Source organism: Thermobia domestica, chromosome 10, assembly GCF_964235325.1.
Source record: "Thermobia domestica chromosome 10, izTheDome1.hap1.1, whole genome shotgun sequence".
Classification (NCBI taxonomy): Eukaryota; Metazoa; Arthropoda; class Insecta; order Zygentoma; family Lepismatidae; genus Thermobia; species Thermobia domestica.
Window position 1 is genome coordinate 35,071,128 of NC_137463.1, and position 20,255 is coordinate 35,091,382.

General features: G+C 32.6%; 1 protein-coding gene across 3 annotated transcripts in view; it reads right to left on the reverse strand.

The window, feature by feature from the left end:
- Positions 1 to 621: 621 nt before the first annotated feature.
- Positions 622 to 20,255, reverse strand: part of LOC145662439 (proton-coupled amino acid transporter-like protein pathetic) — a 409,124-nt gene continuing 389,490 nt past the window's right edge. For all 3 annotated transcript variants that reach the window (XM_081728010.1, XM_081728009.1, XM_081728011.1), the window contains exons 8-10: positions 17,123 to 17,301; positions 16,060 to 16,226; positions 622 to 4,987 (exon numbers count right to left, since the gene is read on the reverse strand). In XM_081728010.1, the coding sequence (XP_081584136.1) occupies positions 4,740 to 4,987; positions 16,060 to 16,226; positions 17,123 to 17,301 (594 nt within the window). In that variant the 3' untranslated portion in view covers positions 622 to 4,739. The remainder of the gene's footprint in view (positions 4,988 to 16,059; positions 16,227 to 17,122; positions 17,302 to 20,255) is intronic.

The window sequence follows — 20,255 nt, forward strand, 5'->3', positions numbered from 1 at the left end:
TAGATGCTTATGTGGAATTGTCTAATTGCTGTAGCACTTATTTTTATGTTTATACTTTACTCATATTTATCATTTTCTTTTTTACAAATACATTAGATTTATTGGTATTTTTCTACCGGAAACTACAATTAAGCACAATCACTAAAGCTTTATAGTTGACTGACAGATATCGGTGAGGTTGAAAACGGCCAGCAGGTATCCGTAGATATATTGATAACAAGATATATTATGATGCATGATATGGTGGTGCATGATTGTTTATGGGATCGCGGTGGTTCAGTTGTAGAGTGTTCACTTCTGGTGCATGGGGTCCTGGGTTCGATCCCAGCTCGCGCCAAGTGAACTTTGTGATGGACAAATACGTGTGTGTGAGTTTTCTCGGAGTTCTCCCGTTTCCTCCCACTTTCTTCATTTCTAACCGGCATTATTGAGGAACGTAAAATTAAAGATTTCATTTCATTTTTTCGTGATTGTTCATTTAATTTTAAAGACGCTGTAATGATATACAAAATGTGATACAAAATGCGGAGGGTCTTTGGGCAAAACAAGAAGACATCGATCGAGGACATTCGCTATTCTTCTATGTGGTTTTATGATAGGGGTGAAAAAATCCAAAAAATGTCAGAAAAGATGTACTTTATTATGTCTTTCTATACAAAATAAAACTCATGCATTATATTTTAGGAAAAAATATATATATAATGGAATGCCAAGGGGGGAAATGTAATCCAAGGTAAAGTAAGGACAAAGTGTACAACAAGGTCTGAAATCTCTACGCATTTACTCTCACAAGTATATATATAATCACACAAACACAAAATACAATGTTTCCTTTCTCTTTTTTTCCCCGTACCTGAACATAACTTTAAAATATTGAACACATTAAAGCATTCATGTGTAGTAGTGAGTGTGAACGTTGAAATGCATTCACTATAACACAGTTTATGATATTTAGAAGAGAGAGAGAGAGAGAGAAATTTACATATTCATGGTAAACAACTCTCACAAAATAAGCAATTTTAATACTAAGAGCTGAAAAAGTCTCGTCTCAGAGAAATATTCTAGCATGCAGAGACATCAATCCCCGTATTGTCTATAACAGTGGTCGCCAAAGTTACGAAGCTTCTAACCTGCCATACCGTTTTCAAGTCCTACTATGAGCCACCAACTATGAAATTTTTAAAAAAAGAAAATCTTTCATTTATTTATTGCCTATAAATTTAAATTACACGGAGATCGAAAATGTCTGCGCGAGCTTCTAATAGCTCGCAATCAACGGTTTGACGATCACTGGTCTATAAACATTCAATTATTGAAAAAAGAATGAACAACATGAAAGCTTTGCTAATGCTTTACGTTAACAGATTCTCGTCGGACCTCACGTTAAATTTTTTGTGTAGGATTTACGGAATATTTAATGTTAAAATTTAGGTAGCAAATAATTATTTCGACAAAATGAGCCTTGTCTGCCACTGTAAGATAAACATTCAATAATTGTACAAAATTGTTAGTGTTTAACGAAGGAAGGTTAAAAAGTTCAAAGATGAGACAAAATGTGGAATGATAAATCTTATTAAATTGAACAAAATGATATGAGTGAGTATAAATTCTCATGCGTAGTTTTTGAGAAAATCGAGAGAAACAATCCTTTTAAAAACTTAAAAATTGATTCTATACGATAACTAACGCTATCTATTAAGATAAAACTGATTCTAAAGTATACTCTCATATCAAGCTTTCCGTTTGGCATTAGCAAGACGACAATAATACACAGAGTATGATTAATGAGAAATACAGCTCAAAATTATCAATAACTCTTTAATGTAATCTTATTTTATTTTATTTTTTATTATTTTATTTATTTATTTATTTATTTTTTACTTAATATACTGTTGTCCAACGATAAGACATACGAGGGGAAGTCAAAATGTTCCCGGAATTTTGTTGTAGCTTTTTATTACCACAATATAACTACACATTTACTTAATCGGCTTCAAAGTTGGCATTTTCGGAACACATACACACTCTTGCTCCATCGCTTCTGCGATTGGTGGGAACACCGACAAAAGGCCTCTTTTGGTATCTTCCGAAGTTTAGCCGTCGCGTTAATTTTGATCTCTTCTACGTTAGCGAAACGGAAAACGGTCATTTTTTAGCTGTGGGAAGAGCTAAACATCCGATGATGCTAATCTGTTTTTAAGGCTATCAAAGTCTCTGAATCAGATTTTCCTCAATTTGCACATGAACTTGATGTTTACGCGTCGCTCGCTCTGTGAAATTGCAGCAACTGATCACCAAACACTCCTTCATTCAGCTACACTATTAGTACACTACCTGTTAAGACGTGTTCACACATGTTAAATCCAGAATTAGGCAACCTAAGGACTGTATTGTTCAAGATTGATTTTGATTACATCACAAATGCCGAAACTACAACATTCCGGGAACTTTTTGACTGCCCCTCGTATATCAATCAATAGATCACATCGAGCTAAACAAAATGATACTATGAGTATAAATTTTCATGCGTAGTTTTCGAGAAAATCAAGAAAAATCTAATTTTATATCGCTGAAAAGAATGCCGTTCGTTGCCAATTTGATCCAATTGATGGTATTTGTTTTGCTCAAACAGTTTATTTATTTATTTATTTATGCACTATATATGAAAAATATGCATTGTTGAGTAGCAGATCGTATCTATTGTTGATCGATTTCTCCTAACAGTAACGCATATGCAACTAGCAATAATAATAATAATAAATTTTACTTTGTAAGCTTAAACTGAAATTCCTGACTTTTTTCAAAAAGTGAATTATGCAAATAAGTTCATGTCAGCTATTGCAGTAAAACATCTCAGATTTGATAATTATTAACATATCAATTTTTTTTTTCACACTGTCACAGTGACTTGTACAAACATATTTGTAAAAACTATCACTCTTCACGTTTGTCTTCCAATCTATGCCTCTAAATGGATCCCAATGAGTATATTGTTTCTGTAATTGTAAAATGGATTGTCATATACACACTTCTATTTACGTGAAGTAGCTACTGCATAATGGATGAATAGTGGGGGAAAAAGGTACTAGTAAAATCAAGATACTGTATGGATCCTTACTGACATGTGTACCTCTCAAGCATATTAACTTCTTTTAAATTACAAATATGTCATAAATAATTCAGTGTTATTATAACAGAAAGGAAGACTGCAGGGTATAAATTCTGTCAAATAATGCTGTAAAAAGATCGAGAAACGAAATGAAATATGTAATTTACAGTCCCACATTTATGTCCTTCACGCTAAAGAAGATATTATGAAAAAATTTGTTGGAATGAAAATTTGAGAAGAAACGGGAAAACCCCCGATAAAGCCTACAGTGTTGTCCTCCACAAATTCACAATACCTGAGGTGAGCCAGGAACTCTCTTGAACCAGAGGTGAGCTCTCTTACTTTTTCTATTTTTTTTTTCTTGAGATGAGAGAAGGAAAACTAGTTCAAGGATAAAAGAGGATAAAACTTCTACAAAAATTCGCGTTAAACACATCTTCATTGGTATCACTGATCCACCGTGCTTCCTATGAACAAACTGAAGCAAGATCACACGTTTACGATCTGTTAGTAACGTTTGGTAGCGAAAACCAGACTCAACGTTTGACTGTCATTTCATACTTTCTTTTACCAGGTAAGCGGCACGACGGGGCGCGCGACTGCTAAATGTGGCGTTCATTTCCAGAGAAAAGAGTTACAGGTTCATCATTCTTGGATTCTTTGCGTTTCTCTCGGACAAGAACATGGCATTGCTTAGTTATTGGGATTTTCTCTTTTTTCTTTCATTTTATAGTTTTTTCTCGCGATTTATTTCATGATCAGATCGATCTGCGTTAGTTGTACGTCTAGAATAGAACATGAAACTAAATACATTATTTTATTTTGGTCTTAAAATAGCATCAGGAGTGAGTAATCGATCAGGTATAAAATCTCCATCTTAATCCATACGTGAAACGCTCTCTAATAGTTATTTCCATTGTAAATTATGATGAAACAAAGTAGATAGTACTTGGTTTTCGAAGTATCATTGTTTAAGAAGATATTTTATTCGTCTGTGATACATGGGCAGAGCTTTGGGGAGGGCATTACCCCCAACTTTTTGACAAAAAAAAAAAAAAAAAATGCCACCTGTAAGATGGCCACCTACCAAGGCCTGTCAAAATTTTGCGAGGCTGTACGGTCCGATCGACCAGAAGGTGTCTCCCCCACCCCTTCAGCAGACGATTCCTAACCCTGACAATGCTGTGATATCAAAATATTGACTGAAATACAAATTATTCAGTAATAAGAAACAGATCAAAAATATTATTCAATTCTGTTCCATAGATGTAGTAAACATTAAACCTCTGTTTTTTCAAACATTGTGATCGCGTGTTTTATTTTTTCTACGTGACATTTTAAAAAACAAAATCTAAAGATGTCATTTTTAACATTGCATTTGCTTATTTTTTGTGAGAGATGTTTATCTTGACAGTTTAATATCCTTTTTTGAGCAGTCTTTATTTAATACAAAATGATATAATCTCTTATCTCACAAGCTTATAACATCAGATATTCTGACGTCATCACTGGAATACTTGAGCAACCATTTTCTTTTGCACTATTACGCGTACTCACACACACACACGCATTGAGATTCTTCAGACAACAATCATACGGCTAACACAGAGAGTCCTGGAATAATACGGATCTAATCACTTCCAAATTCTTCTACAATTTCTTCCAGACTACAGAAAGTACCGGTTACAAATCCCAGAATACCAAACAGGATGACCAAAATGTTCTTCCATAGAAGCCACTTGCATGGACCAAGACCTTCTTCCCAAAATGTTACTAATTCAATAATTGATGGGAACATTAAACCTAGAGTAGATAAACATACAGCTCCAACTAATGAGATGAAAGGTCCCAAGTTTGGAATTGCTGCAGCAATGGCAACTGAAAATAAGAAAATATTTGATCATTTCAATTACTAGAAATCCATTGTGAAATAAGTACAGATAATTATAAGGTTAAAAATCAATAAGAGAACCATTGGCAGGGATTAAAGAGACATAACGGTCATTGTCCTCACTTTGGGGACTGTATTATGGTCTCATAATACTAAGCATTGAGTGTCAAAAGAAAGTAAGTTTTTCTTACAAGCTTAAATGGCGCTGAGGGCCTATATAAGCACAGATAACTCAGATATACAACTCCTGTTTGGATAATGAGGCAGGAGCGTCATTTCAGATTTTGCTTGGAGGGGGCAAGACCCCTTGATATAAGTAAAATTTCGCGTTTTTCACTGATTTACTACTATTCTATTGATAAAATCTATATACATCTCAAACTTAGGGGGGGCAAATGCCCCTCCCTGCCTCCCCTAAATGACGCCCCTGTAATGAGGTATAGGCTTCAAATAGTTTACAGAATTTTCCCATAGATGGCATTAGTGTAAAAGTAAACCATTAAGTGCTACTAATTGGTATTATGAACTGAAATATTAACTTATTCAGGAAAATTTAATTGTTTCGATACTTTTTAAAAGCGTGTTTATGAAATCTAAAATTGTAACAGTTTGTAGTCCATTTCTTGCCAGATACAGTGTAACATTGGCCAGATACATCCGCTAAGGCTATGGCCTCTGTGATGCGAACATGAAGATCCTGTATAGCTCCTAAAAGGTAGCCGATACACCGGTTGACAAAACTCCAGGGTAGAAGTCACGGAGTATAATGTCGCGGAAACGTAGAGATTAACAAGAATGTTAACTATCATCTCTACCAGTACGCCCAATCCATCTGTTCGGTAATCTCCACAGATGTCTCGCTTACTGGTGGACGGTTGGTTGATTCTGCGCTTACAGATGCATTCATTTGCTTTAAATTCAGAATACTATCTATGGATACTGTGCCTATTGGGTGCAGTTTTACCAAACTAAGTTCTAAAATTACGATACACAGTGATAAAAAAAACTGGCAAATATGAAAATCAAACACACAAAACATTTTGCTGTCTTAATTGGCAGCCATTTTCTCTCCTTTCGTCCTAGCGGCGAAAACGATAACTGTGCAATAGCTTTACCAGCTACTGAAGATTTTCAATCACCGTTTCCATTGATATACAGATAGTAATAACTATATTTAATGATATCTACACTGGTAAATACAGGTAATACCGAAACTTGGAAAATGTTCGGAACCTCTCATTTAACGTCCCACGATTACGGCCTTTAGGCGAAAGAAGACGGATGATTAATGAAATTGAATGATAATGAAAGAACTAGAATGACCGAGAAAACCCACGGATACGGTGTTGCCCACTAGAAAATGTTCATGTTTACTAGCGTAGATATGTTAGCATATATAGTCATTGCTTTGTAATTAATTCTTATCCCTACTAAACCCCTTTCTTAACCATTCCACGACAATAATATAATGTTTTTTTAAAAGATTCGTAATAGGATACATATGAACAAGATGAGTACCTTTTGAGTTTATTTAACAGTGTGAGGCAGTTGTTTTGTAAAATTGAAGACAGTGCTAAATTCGTATGTCAATAAACAATACTTTTTTTTTTTTTTTTTTTTTTTTTTTTTTTTGTTCATTTGGTCGGGAAAGAACATTTACGTTGAGCTTATGTGATTTATTTTTCCAATGATCATTTCGCTAGTTAAGTTTCTTTACATGCTACATTGAACTCATTCGATTCTCAGCTTACATCAATGCAAATAATGCATAGATGTATTATTGATAACTTAAATTAATATGCCTCTGAAGACACCAATGGAATGACTAGTAAAATAATCATAGAGAATCTCCTTAAAACGTCATGACGTAACAATAACTATTTAAAAACAATGCTGTACTCTTTGAGCAGAGGAAACTATCTAACATGATAGTTGCAAAGTGACAGGATAAATTTCTTAGACATTTTAATATCACAGTTACGTTTTTGAAAATTTGATTCCAAATATAAATACAGAATACATAGGGTGGACCATTTTTCTTGAAATACCCTTGTGACTTTTGAACTAAGAGAGCGAAAACGATGAAATTTTGTAGAATGTAAATCTCGACAGGGAAATTGTCTGTCATACTCTGCAATATTACCAGATTAGCAATATTGCCAATGCAACAAAAGTAATATATTTTTTTAAAAAAAAAATGGCAGTACGTCAGGTTATTACACATTTCAAATTTACATTTTAAATGGGAAGATATAATACCACACTTATTATTCAGTGTTACGTGGCACCGCGTAGCGTAGCGCAGTCGGTAACGCTCCCGTCTTTGGCGCGAGCAGTCCCGGGATCGATTTCCGGTGGAGACACGCGGTCGAAAGAGAGTACAAGCTTTTTTCGGGTCAAGCATCCTGAGTAAGATTTTCCTCATTCACACCAGGCAAATGTTGGAATGGTGTCTAATATACAGGTCCTAGGCCGCTTCCTTTCTTTCTCAATCCTTCTTCCCTCCCTTTCCTCAGATAGTGTGATCGCCGAGGGACGTCATCTCTCATATATGACGGGCTAACATGGCCATAAATGACGAAAGCCCAGAAATCTAAATTGTAATCCTAATCCTTATTCAGTATTAAAAACGAAGAACACTACAATATCACAAACATACTGTTGAAGACCTCTACAACACTAGTGACAATGCACATCGAAGGTGCCGTATTGTTAGATACTATGACCATAGTTTTATTATTTCGAAAAACTGTTTAGTTAAGTATCACATGCAACCACGTAGATGGTTTTCAATAACGCAAAGATCATAATCATAATTTACAGTGGAGATGGTAAAAATTTGAACTCTCTTTAAAATTATGTAATTTCAACTACAAATAACTATTACTGTAATGTTATAGAGTCAAAGGAAAACAACAATCCAGTTTTTAAAATTTCCAAACCATGTCGTTTTATGCGGTGTAGCGATTTGTATCCAGTTTTCATATCTCCGGAACAGCTTGAGATATCAAATTGCTGAAACGGCATTATGATCTATACGCCTATAGAAAATCATCTATGTGATTAGATACGATACTTATCTAGGCACTTTTCGAAATAAACCTCTTTGAAAAAATTAAAATTCTCAACTCTCCTAACTTTCTTTCTGTTTGTTCTAAATACATCATGACAGTAATATTTGACACTAAGACTCTTCGGACAAGCATTGGCTGTGTCCGTCTTACTTATTATTACTGTTTTAGAAGCCTCGAAAGTTTGAATGTTAGTGATATTGTAGCGCACTTAGTTGAAATATGTAATAGTCTGACGTAGTGCCATGTGAAAAAAAACAATGTGTTTGGTTGGGAACAGTGTTAATCTGGTGATATTTTAGGAAATGTCAAACAATGTCCCCGTGCTGATATTTGCGTCCTGTAATGTGTATTTAGAGGTATATCCAAGGGGGACTGTAGCCCCCTTAGGATCCAAATTTACACTGGATAAAATGGCATTTATGACAGTTGATGACACATGGGTATATACCTCCCCTCTTGACTAACTCTTGATTCCGCGTCTCTCCGTATATTTGCCCATGTATCTATGTATTTTACACATATATAGTTTGAACAAAATCATTTCCACGCAGGCAAGGAAAACGAATAACTTACCAGAAAATAATGATCATGATATCACACAACACTAACACGTAAGAGTATACCAAATGCTTTCGCTAAATACTTTATTAGATATAGAGGGGACGCAGTAATGAAGGACCTTATAATATACTCTTCAGTAATATATAGTATGATACATATTAATTATTTTCTAGCAATTCGTTATATAAGAATTGGAGTTATCTGTTCGAAAGTTCAAATTCAGATTAACAATAAACTTTAAAACTGAAATCTTGCAATGTTTCCTTTCAAAAATAGTCAATTAATTCATAAATACGTTTGCTGCCTATGTATCTTAAAGTTCACTCTACAATAAACCACTCATTTTCTTGTGAATTCCATATTAGAGATCGTGATTGAAATCACGTTCTCAGTTATTATTGAACTAAAAAGAAAAGGAAAGAAATACATTAATTTCCAACAAAAAATGAAACTTCACCCATTCTTAATTTCCACCACACTTTTTATCGTTAACGCAACTCTGAATGTTTGACGGTTACCTTCTTCTAATTGAAACGCTTTATGCTAATGAAATGCAGTATGGTCTTTCGTAACTGTGTGTTATTCATGTGGGGACGCAAAAACATAGGAAGAGAGAGCTAATTTGAAAAATGATCTGAAATCTAGCGATTTTATATACATTATAACGGAAAGAAATGGTGCTCGCCACTGTGATATTTCTGCTTACTGGTTTTTATTCTTCTTTTCAGAGTTCAAAAACACTCTATGAAAGAAACTAAACTAGTTATTATTATTATTATTATTATTATTATTATTATTATTATTATTATTATTATTATTATTATTATTATTATTATTATTATTATTATTATTGGGCCCTCTCTTATTTTCTTTATTTTTAAATGACCTGACAGAAAAAATAAAATACTCTAAAATTCTCCTATATGCTGACAATATGAAGTTGTTCAGATTAGTCAACAATGAGTTCGATAATTATTTACTGCAACAAGACTTAAATGCAGTAAACACGTGGTGTAGAAATAATTTTCTAAAAATTAATGATAAGAAAACAAAATTTATGACATACACCAATAAAACTCAATATTATGTCAGTAAATATGAGGACAATGGTGTACAAATTGAGAAAGTAAGCATTATTAAAGACCTAGGTATTACATTTGACAGCCAGTTAAAGTTTCCTAATCATATAAATTGTATTGTACAAGGTGCCAGAAGGATAATAGGTTTTATTTTTAAACAGTGGCCTGTATTTCAAAGAGATAAAACGTATGTATTTCTATATAAATTACTTGTAAGACCAAAATTAGAATTTGGTTCGGTAATTTGGAACAGCATTTCTAAAACTTTGACAAGCAAGATTGAATCTGTGCAAAAATGTTTTATTCGACTTCTATGTTTTAAAATGAAAATGAGCTATTACTCACATAGTTATGAATATTGGACTGATTATTGGGGTTTAGAAAGCCTTATGAATAGACGAAAAAATTTCGACAGAGTATGCATGCAAAAAATACTAGATAACATTTATATCAGTGAATATTGTTTACAAAACATAGGTTTTAAAGTGCCAAATCATAGCATAAGAAATACCATGATTTTAGTTCCTCTGAATTGGAAATGTGAAATTTTAAAAAGATTGACATATTCTTTAAGCTCATTTTAGACTTATTGTATCAAACAATGTGAAAGTTTTATGTGATCTGACTGATAGTTTTTAATCAATGACGTTTAGAAACATTAAGCCAAATGTAATTTTATGACTGCTGTTCTTAGCTTCTTGTTGTTTTAGATGGATGGAAAACTTGATAAGTTTTACTGCGTTGACAAGGAATTATTTCTGCTTAGCTGACTTTTAGCTACATTGTGTTTTATATTAGTACCCTTCTTTTATTGTTTTCTTTATTATTTATTTTTTAGTAGTATTATTATGCCATCGCATACTCTGATACCAAGTGCTGTATTTTTGCCAAAAGCTGTTCGCGGCACTAAAATAAAGATTATTATTATTATTATTATTATTATTATTATTATTATTATTATTATTATTATTATTATTATTATTATTATTATTATTATTATTATTATTATTATTATTATTATTATTATTATTATTATTATTATTATTATTGAATGTGTTTCCTAAGAACCATGATATATCAAAATTAATACCAGGGAAAAGCCTGTAAATTCAACACCTAGTCGCAACCAAAACAATACCTAGTTAGTTCCGAATGTGTTTGAGTGCTGCAAAGTCACTGAATGATGAGTTCAGGAATCAGAATTGGAGCTCTCAACAAGATTATACGCTCACTGATAAATTTTTGGGTCGCGCAGAACTGGCTGCGTAATAATATTTCCAAGTTCGTCGCAAGCAGCAATTGTCTATCTTCTATCCCCGAACTAAGTCCGTTGAACTTTAAGCTGGGAGACGCACTAAAGACAGAGATGTGCGCTATCACATAACAATTTGCAAAATTTGAAGGCTTTTCACTTCTTTAGAAGTTGTCGTACCTATATCTTGTATGATGTGGTGCTTATATTTCAATAGCGACTTTTCTCTGGGCCCATTGAACTATAAGCTGGGATACATATTGGAGATATTTGGGAGATTTTTTTTTTCATTTCCTCCATAGTTGATAGCACGATTCCTCCATATATCATATGTCCAATCATCCTTTCACTTCTTTCCGGAATAGTCTCCAATATGTATTTTGAGTTTTATTTTATTTTATTTATTTATTTATTTATTTATTTAGCCATTTCCAACATTTCAATTTTACACCATAGCAAGCCATCTAATTTTCAACATTCTTCTAAAGCATCAGAGTTCGAAGGCTTCATTCTCCGTTTTCTTTTTCTAGAGTTCATGCCTTACATCCATACAATGCCACATTTTACAGCAATTTTTTCATCAGCTCTTCTTCTGTTCAGAAGCTTTCGTTTCTTCATCTATGTTATTCCAAATTTTACGTCTTTCTGCACCTGTTATTGCTTGTTATGTTACTCCCTAAATAACAGAATTTCTGCAGTTCTTCCACCAGGCGATCTTCTATTTTAATCTTTATTATTATTATTATTATTATTATTATTATTATTATTATTATTATTATTATTATTATTATTATTATTATTATTATTATTATTTCTTTTTTCGCGCATCTCATAACTTCTGTTTTGCTCTTGTTGATCTTCATGCAGAGTTTGCTGCTAAATACGTGTTACATTTCGAGCTGCTTATAAATTTTTATCAGTCTACCAATATCGCAATATTGCCCACAAATGTAATAGTGTCAATTTTATGTCGCTGAGCAGTCATTCCAAGGCTTTGGGTATCCTTAATTTTCTTTGTGACTTCTATAATGTAGAGATTAAACACAACTGGTGGTAGGAATATCCTTAAGTAACTCCTTTTCTGAATTGTTGATAATTCTCTCTCTCCTTCTACTTCAACTATTGCTTTGTTCTTTGTACAGGTTGTACGTTATTCTTCATTCCTAATAGTTTATTCCTGACCTCTTAAAAATAAATAAATAAATAAATAAAATAAAATAAAATAAAATAAAAAATTCTGTTCTACTTCATAGAACACTTTCTCCAAGTACACAAATGCTACGTAATTTGATTTTTCCACTCGAATTATTTCTTTTATAATCCTCTTATTGTAAGTATTACGCTTTCCGGAATCTGTCTGAAAATAACTGGTCTCCTATTGGTACTTCTTGGTTTCCAGCCTCCCATAGATAACTGTTGTAAAGATTGTTGAAGTATGTTTTAGCAAACTTGTCGTTCTGAGATTCCAGTATTTCTCAGTACTTGCTGTTTCTGGCATTGTACTATCTTGCTCTTCTACAAATCATTCTTGAACTTCCCTGGCACCTTCCCTTCTTCATGAATATTGTTAATTTAGTTTATATCTTCCCTCTTCTTTCACTTCCTTTATGTTTCCCAGTTCCTTTCCTCTTTGTGGTTTGATGCTTTTCGTAATCTTCTTATACGCCACACCTACTATCCCTGTGTTCATATCCAATTCTATTTCTTCGTATTTTTGTCTCGTTCATTCCTCCTTAGCAAGTCAGCATTTTCGATTGATCGTATTTCTTATTTTCTATACTGCTCCTTTGCCTTGTTTTTATTGATTTTCTTCACTTCTTGCTATTTTCTTTCCGAGACATAGTACTTCTTTCGCGATAATAAGTATATCAGTTTTTATGTATGACAATTCCTGCCTTCCTGACAATTTTAATTAATTTCTTCCTTCGTTAGTTCTTTAGCTATATTATCTCCCGTCATTCTCTTCAAACTTTATTATTATTGTTGTTGTTCAGCTTGCCTGTATTAAGTTTTTCACATTTCTTCTTCTTTTCGAAAATTTTAAAAATTTCAGTTTGCTCTTCATTACAATCAATTAATACACAGGTATTGATCCTCTCCTGCGAAATTTCTGAAGTTCTTAATTTAGTTTGTAAGCTTTTCCTTAACTAGTATGTAATCTATTTGGTATCTTTATTCATCTTCTGGTATAACTCCTACTACGGAATGTTTGCTACTACTAACTTGTTCTTCGAGCGAAACTGGATCAGTCTATCTCTGCCCTTTTGCTGCGCTTTCCTAATCCATATTTTCCTGCTGTTCATCCTTATGGGCCTTCTGCGGCCGCTTTCCAATCTCTTACCAGAAAAATTTCTTCTCCTTTTACATCTTTCATCACGTTTAGAATCGTTTTTTTTTTTATTATTATTATTTTTCTATATTTCTACATCATCATGGGGTATCGTTCTCATATATACCTGGATGCTGGTTGTATCCCTTGATTTGGTAGCTCCTTTTACTGCCATAACTCTGTTGTTTACTATGTAGTAACTTCTTAATTGTCGTCCCGTCATCTGATTCAGTACAATCCAACACCAGTGAATCTGTTTTGAGTATCTGAGCGAATAATTATATATTCATTTGACCAGAAATCATCTTATTCCTTTCATTTTACTTCACTGATCCCCACTACACTGAAGTTAAGTCGTTCTAACTCTCTTTTACCAGAGTTTCTAAATTACCTGCTGTGTTTACACTTCTGATGTTCCATCCTTCTATGCGTATTGCCAGGCTATGTCTAACAGGCTTTTTACTCCCCCAAACCCATGGAAAAGACATCTTTTGAAGCAATAGGACTCAAGTCTTTTGCTCTTCCCATTCAGAGCAATTTAATTTTAAAAATTGCCATTTTCATGCTGCGTGTTCTTGGGAAAAGTATGTTGACAGTTTCCCTTGCCTTCCTCGGGTTAGGATTATATTTTTTTCTTGTCGATATTCCGTTGGTTTTCACCCTTACTCATGTTACTGTAGGTACACTCAAATCTTTCTTCTAGGCCAGGCATCTCTCTGTGAGTATCACTCTACGGACCATAGCATCGTTGCCCAGAGTTCGCCCTTAAGAAGGATGTTTAGGATCCTAATAATACCACTTAAAAACATGTAAATAAGAGTAATTAGTTTCGCCAATCTTAGAAACAAATAATAGTCTAAAGCTAGTAGCGAGGTCTCCGGTCATAGCAAGATGTGGGGACACACAAAAATTTGTTCGAAATTAGATAAGAGACCTGAAGAAACAAAGCTTTCGCTAAAATTCAGCTCATCGAAATAAGAAAACCAGAATCCATTACTACACTCCATATAGCCTCCCACTCATTACGTTTACTATTTAACATCATTGCTGCTAAGTAGCCCAATCATCTATGAGTTCGTGCTTCTTCGGTTCTGTTCGGTGGTGGTCGGATGTTTTCCTCAATCACGCTAGAGAAAACACGATCTTAAAAGCAGGTAGAATAATGCGCAGCACATGCATTTGCTTGGAACTCACCATTGTTTACCTGCGTTGATTTAATTAATACTCTTTGACTATTGACGATGTAATTATCTGGGTTACAGTAAGTATATCAAACAAATGTCATTAACAGCAATAAATATCGTTTTAATTGGAAAGTTGGAACAAGATATCATGGTTCAGTTGAAACAAAAGCCTTTTGGTTGTTACATTTGAAGGCAAGCTTATGACAGTTCAGAGTGGCTGACCTTTCCTTCCGCTGAAGGCTTGACAGCTAATGGTACTGAAAGAAATATATACTGTACAAGTTCTACTTATGAATTTCACAACTGGATTTGAGAAGGTAAGTGTTTATCAAAACTGTTTTGTTTTTCTTATCTTTTGCTTTTAAGAAAAGTCCACGTTAAAAAAAAAAAAAAAAAAAAATGGGAGTGAAGTAGGGAGTGATTGAAAACATTTTCAGATAAATTAAAAATATTAGACCAAGATGATGTTATAAGTAGGTCCGAATCATCAACTGTTTTGAGGTACGGGCAGGGAAGGAAGAGGGTTGTACCAGTGAGAGATTTATCGCATTATCTTATATTAGACTTAATACTAAGGTGGCGTGGTAGCTGAGTTGTAGGACACTCACTGGATGGTCACTGGTTCCATCCCAAGAAATGAGAGTTTGTGATGGACACCATGTTCATGAGTTTTTCCGAAGTTCTCCTATTTTCTTTCACAATTTCATTCCACCATTTCTTTCACAATCATCCACTTTCATTAACAATCCGTCTCTTTTAGCCTAAAGTGCATAACCGGAATGTTAAATTAAAACATTGTAATTTAATATTTTAAAATTAATTAGACCTGTTAATTAGACCTGTTCTTATTCGTAATAACAAACTAATTTCTTAATTTCTTAAATTTAGTTACAGGATGAATACAAATTAATCAGGTTTACTAATTCTCATCATATTGGAAAACAGCCACGGTACGACACCCACATACTAATATAGTTTTGCCTTGTCGTCTTGAGATTTATGGTATTTCATTTAGCTTTTAAAATTGACAGGGTAATTTCGTTGTTACTTATCTAGAGAAATATTACGACTCCCCCCCCCCCCCATTCCCCCATTGAAGAACAGACCCTGTCACTTGATTATCTCGGAATGATTAGACAAAAATGTTATATCTCATCTCTGTCCAAAGCAAAATATGAATTTGTATTTTACTCTTTCAAAATATTCGGAAAACCTACAAAAGTATCTGAACAATTGAGTCTGATAACAGGGACGTGTTTCACTCAAGTACTAGTGTTATTATATTAGTGAGGAACTGATCAAAATCAAAACTTTACAACTGTATGTGTTGTAATAAAACTATGACAAATTAGAGGTAACAACACCAGCTACAAATGACTTTGCTATTATTTCTATTATTCTGATTATTTTACAACTTGTACAGTTTTGATATTTTCTAAAACAGGCTCCTGATACTTGAATCTGTATCTCAAGAACACGGATATCTGGATTAACAATTCTTAATATAAAACTATCACCATTAAATAATTACGTACAAGTTAATCTATTAAGTAGCAAAGTATTTATAATAATTGATTTACCTGTTCCAATGACAAGACATGTTCGCACAATATATTCATACATTAGTCTTTTATTTTGAAAGCGATGCTTCACTGATTTCCAGATTATTTCCATGGGAACATAAAACTGGAGTGCGTAAGTAAGGAATATGGCTATGGCAATCATTAGTTTAACAGATTGTGCTAACCTAGAAAGAAATATTCAATTATTATATATTGAAAGACTAAATTATCAAATAGTTAATCACTAGTATTTGATTCATGTTTTAGGTGTCAAATGATATTTTTCTTATTAGTTTTTTTTAAGAAAAAAATTTCTACTGCTTTTTAATGTGTAACAAATGAATAGGCAACACAACTTTTAATATAAACATCCAAGTGATATGCTTTATTGGGGTTTCATTCCTTTAAAAGGAACAAGTTTTTTTTTTTTTTTCAAATCTTGCTATCTTGCTATCATTACAATTAAGTAATCAAAATTATTTATCTTTTAAACGAACACAATTTGCGCTCTCATGTGGCCAAACGGTTCTAGCGCGTCCCTTCGCGTGTGATTCCGGGTTTGATTCTCAGTGAGAGCAAAGAATTCTCTATGTTAACCCAGCATCGTGCATCAACTAGGAGCTCCTTGGATTAAGAGGTATCAAATTCTGGTCAGAAACACTAGAAATAAAGCGATTGGCAGTCAATGTACTGACCATACATCACTCAGTTCGACGTGCATCATTAGGTTGCCCGTAGCCCTTTATAGGAAATGTGACCAATTTTTATAAATATTACAATATACTTAAGTACATGATGTACATATCGAGTCTTGAGAGCACAAATATCCAATTTTTCTCATTATTAACTTTGTCAGCTAATTCAATAGCTTGATACCTGCTATGTCAGGTGCACAAATATCACATGTCCAATGTAAATAGCTTCTTGGTAATACACAGTGAACAGTTGTCGCAAACCTCAAACTTTCTGCTTTGCTAGGGCAAACTTATCACATCGAAACAATCTCCTGAAAAATTTAGAAAATTGAACATATGACATTTGTGCTCTCAAGACTCGATATAGTCGCATCTTAGAAACTTACTTCTCTTCTGTTGGAAGATTAAGCGTTATGCTTCCTTGAGTATCTTCACCATATTTGAGAAATCCAAAGAAACCAACACTAGTATACAAAATAACTACAACTGACATTCCGATATTTAAAACACCAGGACATCCAATGAAGTGTGTTGGTGTTTTCATATTGTTTTCCAATGGCATCACCTGGGAATGAAATAATTGTTAATTAATTTTGTAATTTATTGTCAGCCCAAGTTTGACTTTTGGATCAAGGACAAATACCAAAAATAAATATTGCCGTGTACTATATTTGCAACAGATCATCTTCCTTATATTTAATTATACCGCACATAAATCATAGATAATAATAATAATAATAATAATAATAATAATAATAATAATAATAATAATAATAATAATAATAATAATAATAATAATAATAATAATAATAATAATAATAATCACCATCATCATCATCAAAGTTGAAAAATATTATAATTTTAAAGGGAAGCAAAATCGCTCTAGACTTAGATAGTACATACGTTGCAAATAACACATCTGAATGCTATAACTGTAATAAACAGATCAAAAATATTGAAGTTGTTCAAACGTGATTAATTAGTAAATGTATATTACTAATTTATAATCCATAATACTAGTAATATACACAAAATGAAGCTAAGCTTTATAATGCATTTACCTGTTTTAAAGGAAGACAAAATAAAATGATCAGTAAACACATGATCACAAAGTAGAGATTTATTCTATACTTCTTGTTTCTTTTGCTAATGCAAGTAAAATTATCACATAACCTTCATAGAAACGAAAACATGTAAATATGAAAAGAAATCTCAGAATGAAACTTTTTCCTTAAAGTATTTATTTTTCTAAATGTGACTTGTATTAGCTGGTAACTCACATAACGGAAAAAGGAAATTATTTCTCAAAAGAACCACAAGTTGTTTATTGCCTAAGTAAGAAGAAAATTTAGTTCTTGGTTGGTAATATACATGTATAATTATTCTCATTATTACGATTTCCATTAAACTTGAAATGTTAAAATGTGAAATAAAATACACATACCATATTCGTTATGAATATTACAAAGCATTGATTTCCCATAATATAACACTGTATTACGTAATTTCATTAGAATTTAGTGTTATGTTTTGTGATGATGACTGTATTACCATTGTACCTAGGTACTTTATAAAATATCACCAGTTATTACAAAACATGCACAGTCCGATGGAATAATACAGTATTTTTTGAATGAACGCTATAACACGATAAGGTTTGGGAACAACGAATATGACTGGTTCTTTTTATATAAATTGATCCATTAAATAACACACACTCCGTTTTTGTATTAATTCTATTTATTTATATTATTTATCTGTTGTCCTGACAACCTCCTATCGACAATCATATTATTTAAAACATATGAATATCTCTTTTATACATACATACATATATATATATATATATATATATATATATATATATATATATATATATATATATATCGATATATATATATATATATATATATCGATATTATATCTAATTTCCTTCTTTTTCTTCTTCGAATAATCTAACCAGTCTAGTACATATATAAAATACTTTACGCCCAAAATTTACAAGTAATAAAAATTTACAGGTAGTAACAATATACAAATATACAACGTACCGTTGTATATTATGGCGCCCGACGGACTTTTCTTTTTATTCATTTACTCAATAAAAGAAAAAGAATTCTGGACCGTTTACCTTTACATGTTGAGTTTTCGAATGCACCTCGTACACTTGAAAATTACAATTCATATAAATATACATATATATCATATTTAATTCTATAACAATATTATTATCATATTTATAATCATATTTATTTTAAACTTTATCATCATCTTCATTTATTTATACATTTCAACGACGATAAGGCACATTGGAAATTTGATTTGCAAGTTATTTAAGTCCTTTTTCGGGTCCATTAAATGCTTGTTACAAATTATTAATTATTTATTTAGGCAACATGAAGAAGGTTTTGAAAAAGATGTATGCAATATTCATATAGTTTTCATCTAACGAAAAATGATTGAGTATAAGATATAGTCGATATTCATATAGTTGTTCTTTGAACGTAAAATGATCGGATATATTTATATTATTAGCATATAATTCGAATGTAACAAGAACACAAAAGTAAGAATTGTTTAAAATACAAATTCCTTATAGAAAACATAAATTATTCACTTCAATATATATATCCTAGCATTACAAAGATGCTTTTAAATATACTTCAATAACATGGAACACGAATAATGTGATTGATAATACAAATATCAAAGAAAACACATAACATTAAGACATATGTGACCATATTAAGAATCAATTTGATATATCCTTTCGGACATCCCTACATCAGGTTAAGTTACATGACCAATGAATTTGTTTAGGTTGCATTGAAAGTCATAAACCGGAATACAGTCTTGCGCGTTATTTACATCTACAGTTCTTTGTTTCTTACTTTGAGAATTTTCGTCATCTATGGGATTTCTATGAAATCTTCATTGAACGTGATTAGATCTAATGCTTACATGCTTCTTAGGCGAACGTAATCGTACTACACTAGGATTTGGTTGAGTCACACAATCACATTTACCGCCACTACTAAGGTTAGGTTCGGTTATCTTACCGGTAACACTGGATTCAGTTCTCCTTCGTTTCACTGGAGGTGAAATATCGTGCCTCCTAATGGATCTATATTTGTCCTTTACATGACATCCACGGTAGTCTGTCCTGCCATGGTTTCTGTTTCTTCTGTAGTTAGGCTGGGTTACATTATCGGTACATATGGATTTAACATCACCTTTTACATTGGGATCACACTTTAGTCTCACATGGACACTTCGAACTTAGTTTCGAAGGTTAGTTTGATTCAAGCTAGCAATGTATTGCACCATTGATGGATTTTCAAAACTTTGCAATATCATGCTTAGATTATTAAAGTCAATGCACTGCATCACGTTCGGAGAAAACATAATCGGATTGTTTACTAACATCATTTTGATCTTTTCGTTGAATGAACAATTCAACAGATTCAATTCAATCGGCCAATCAACACAAGCACTAATAGGAACACACGTTTTCTTTCT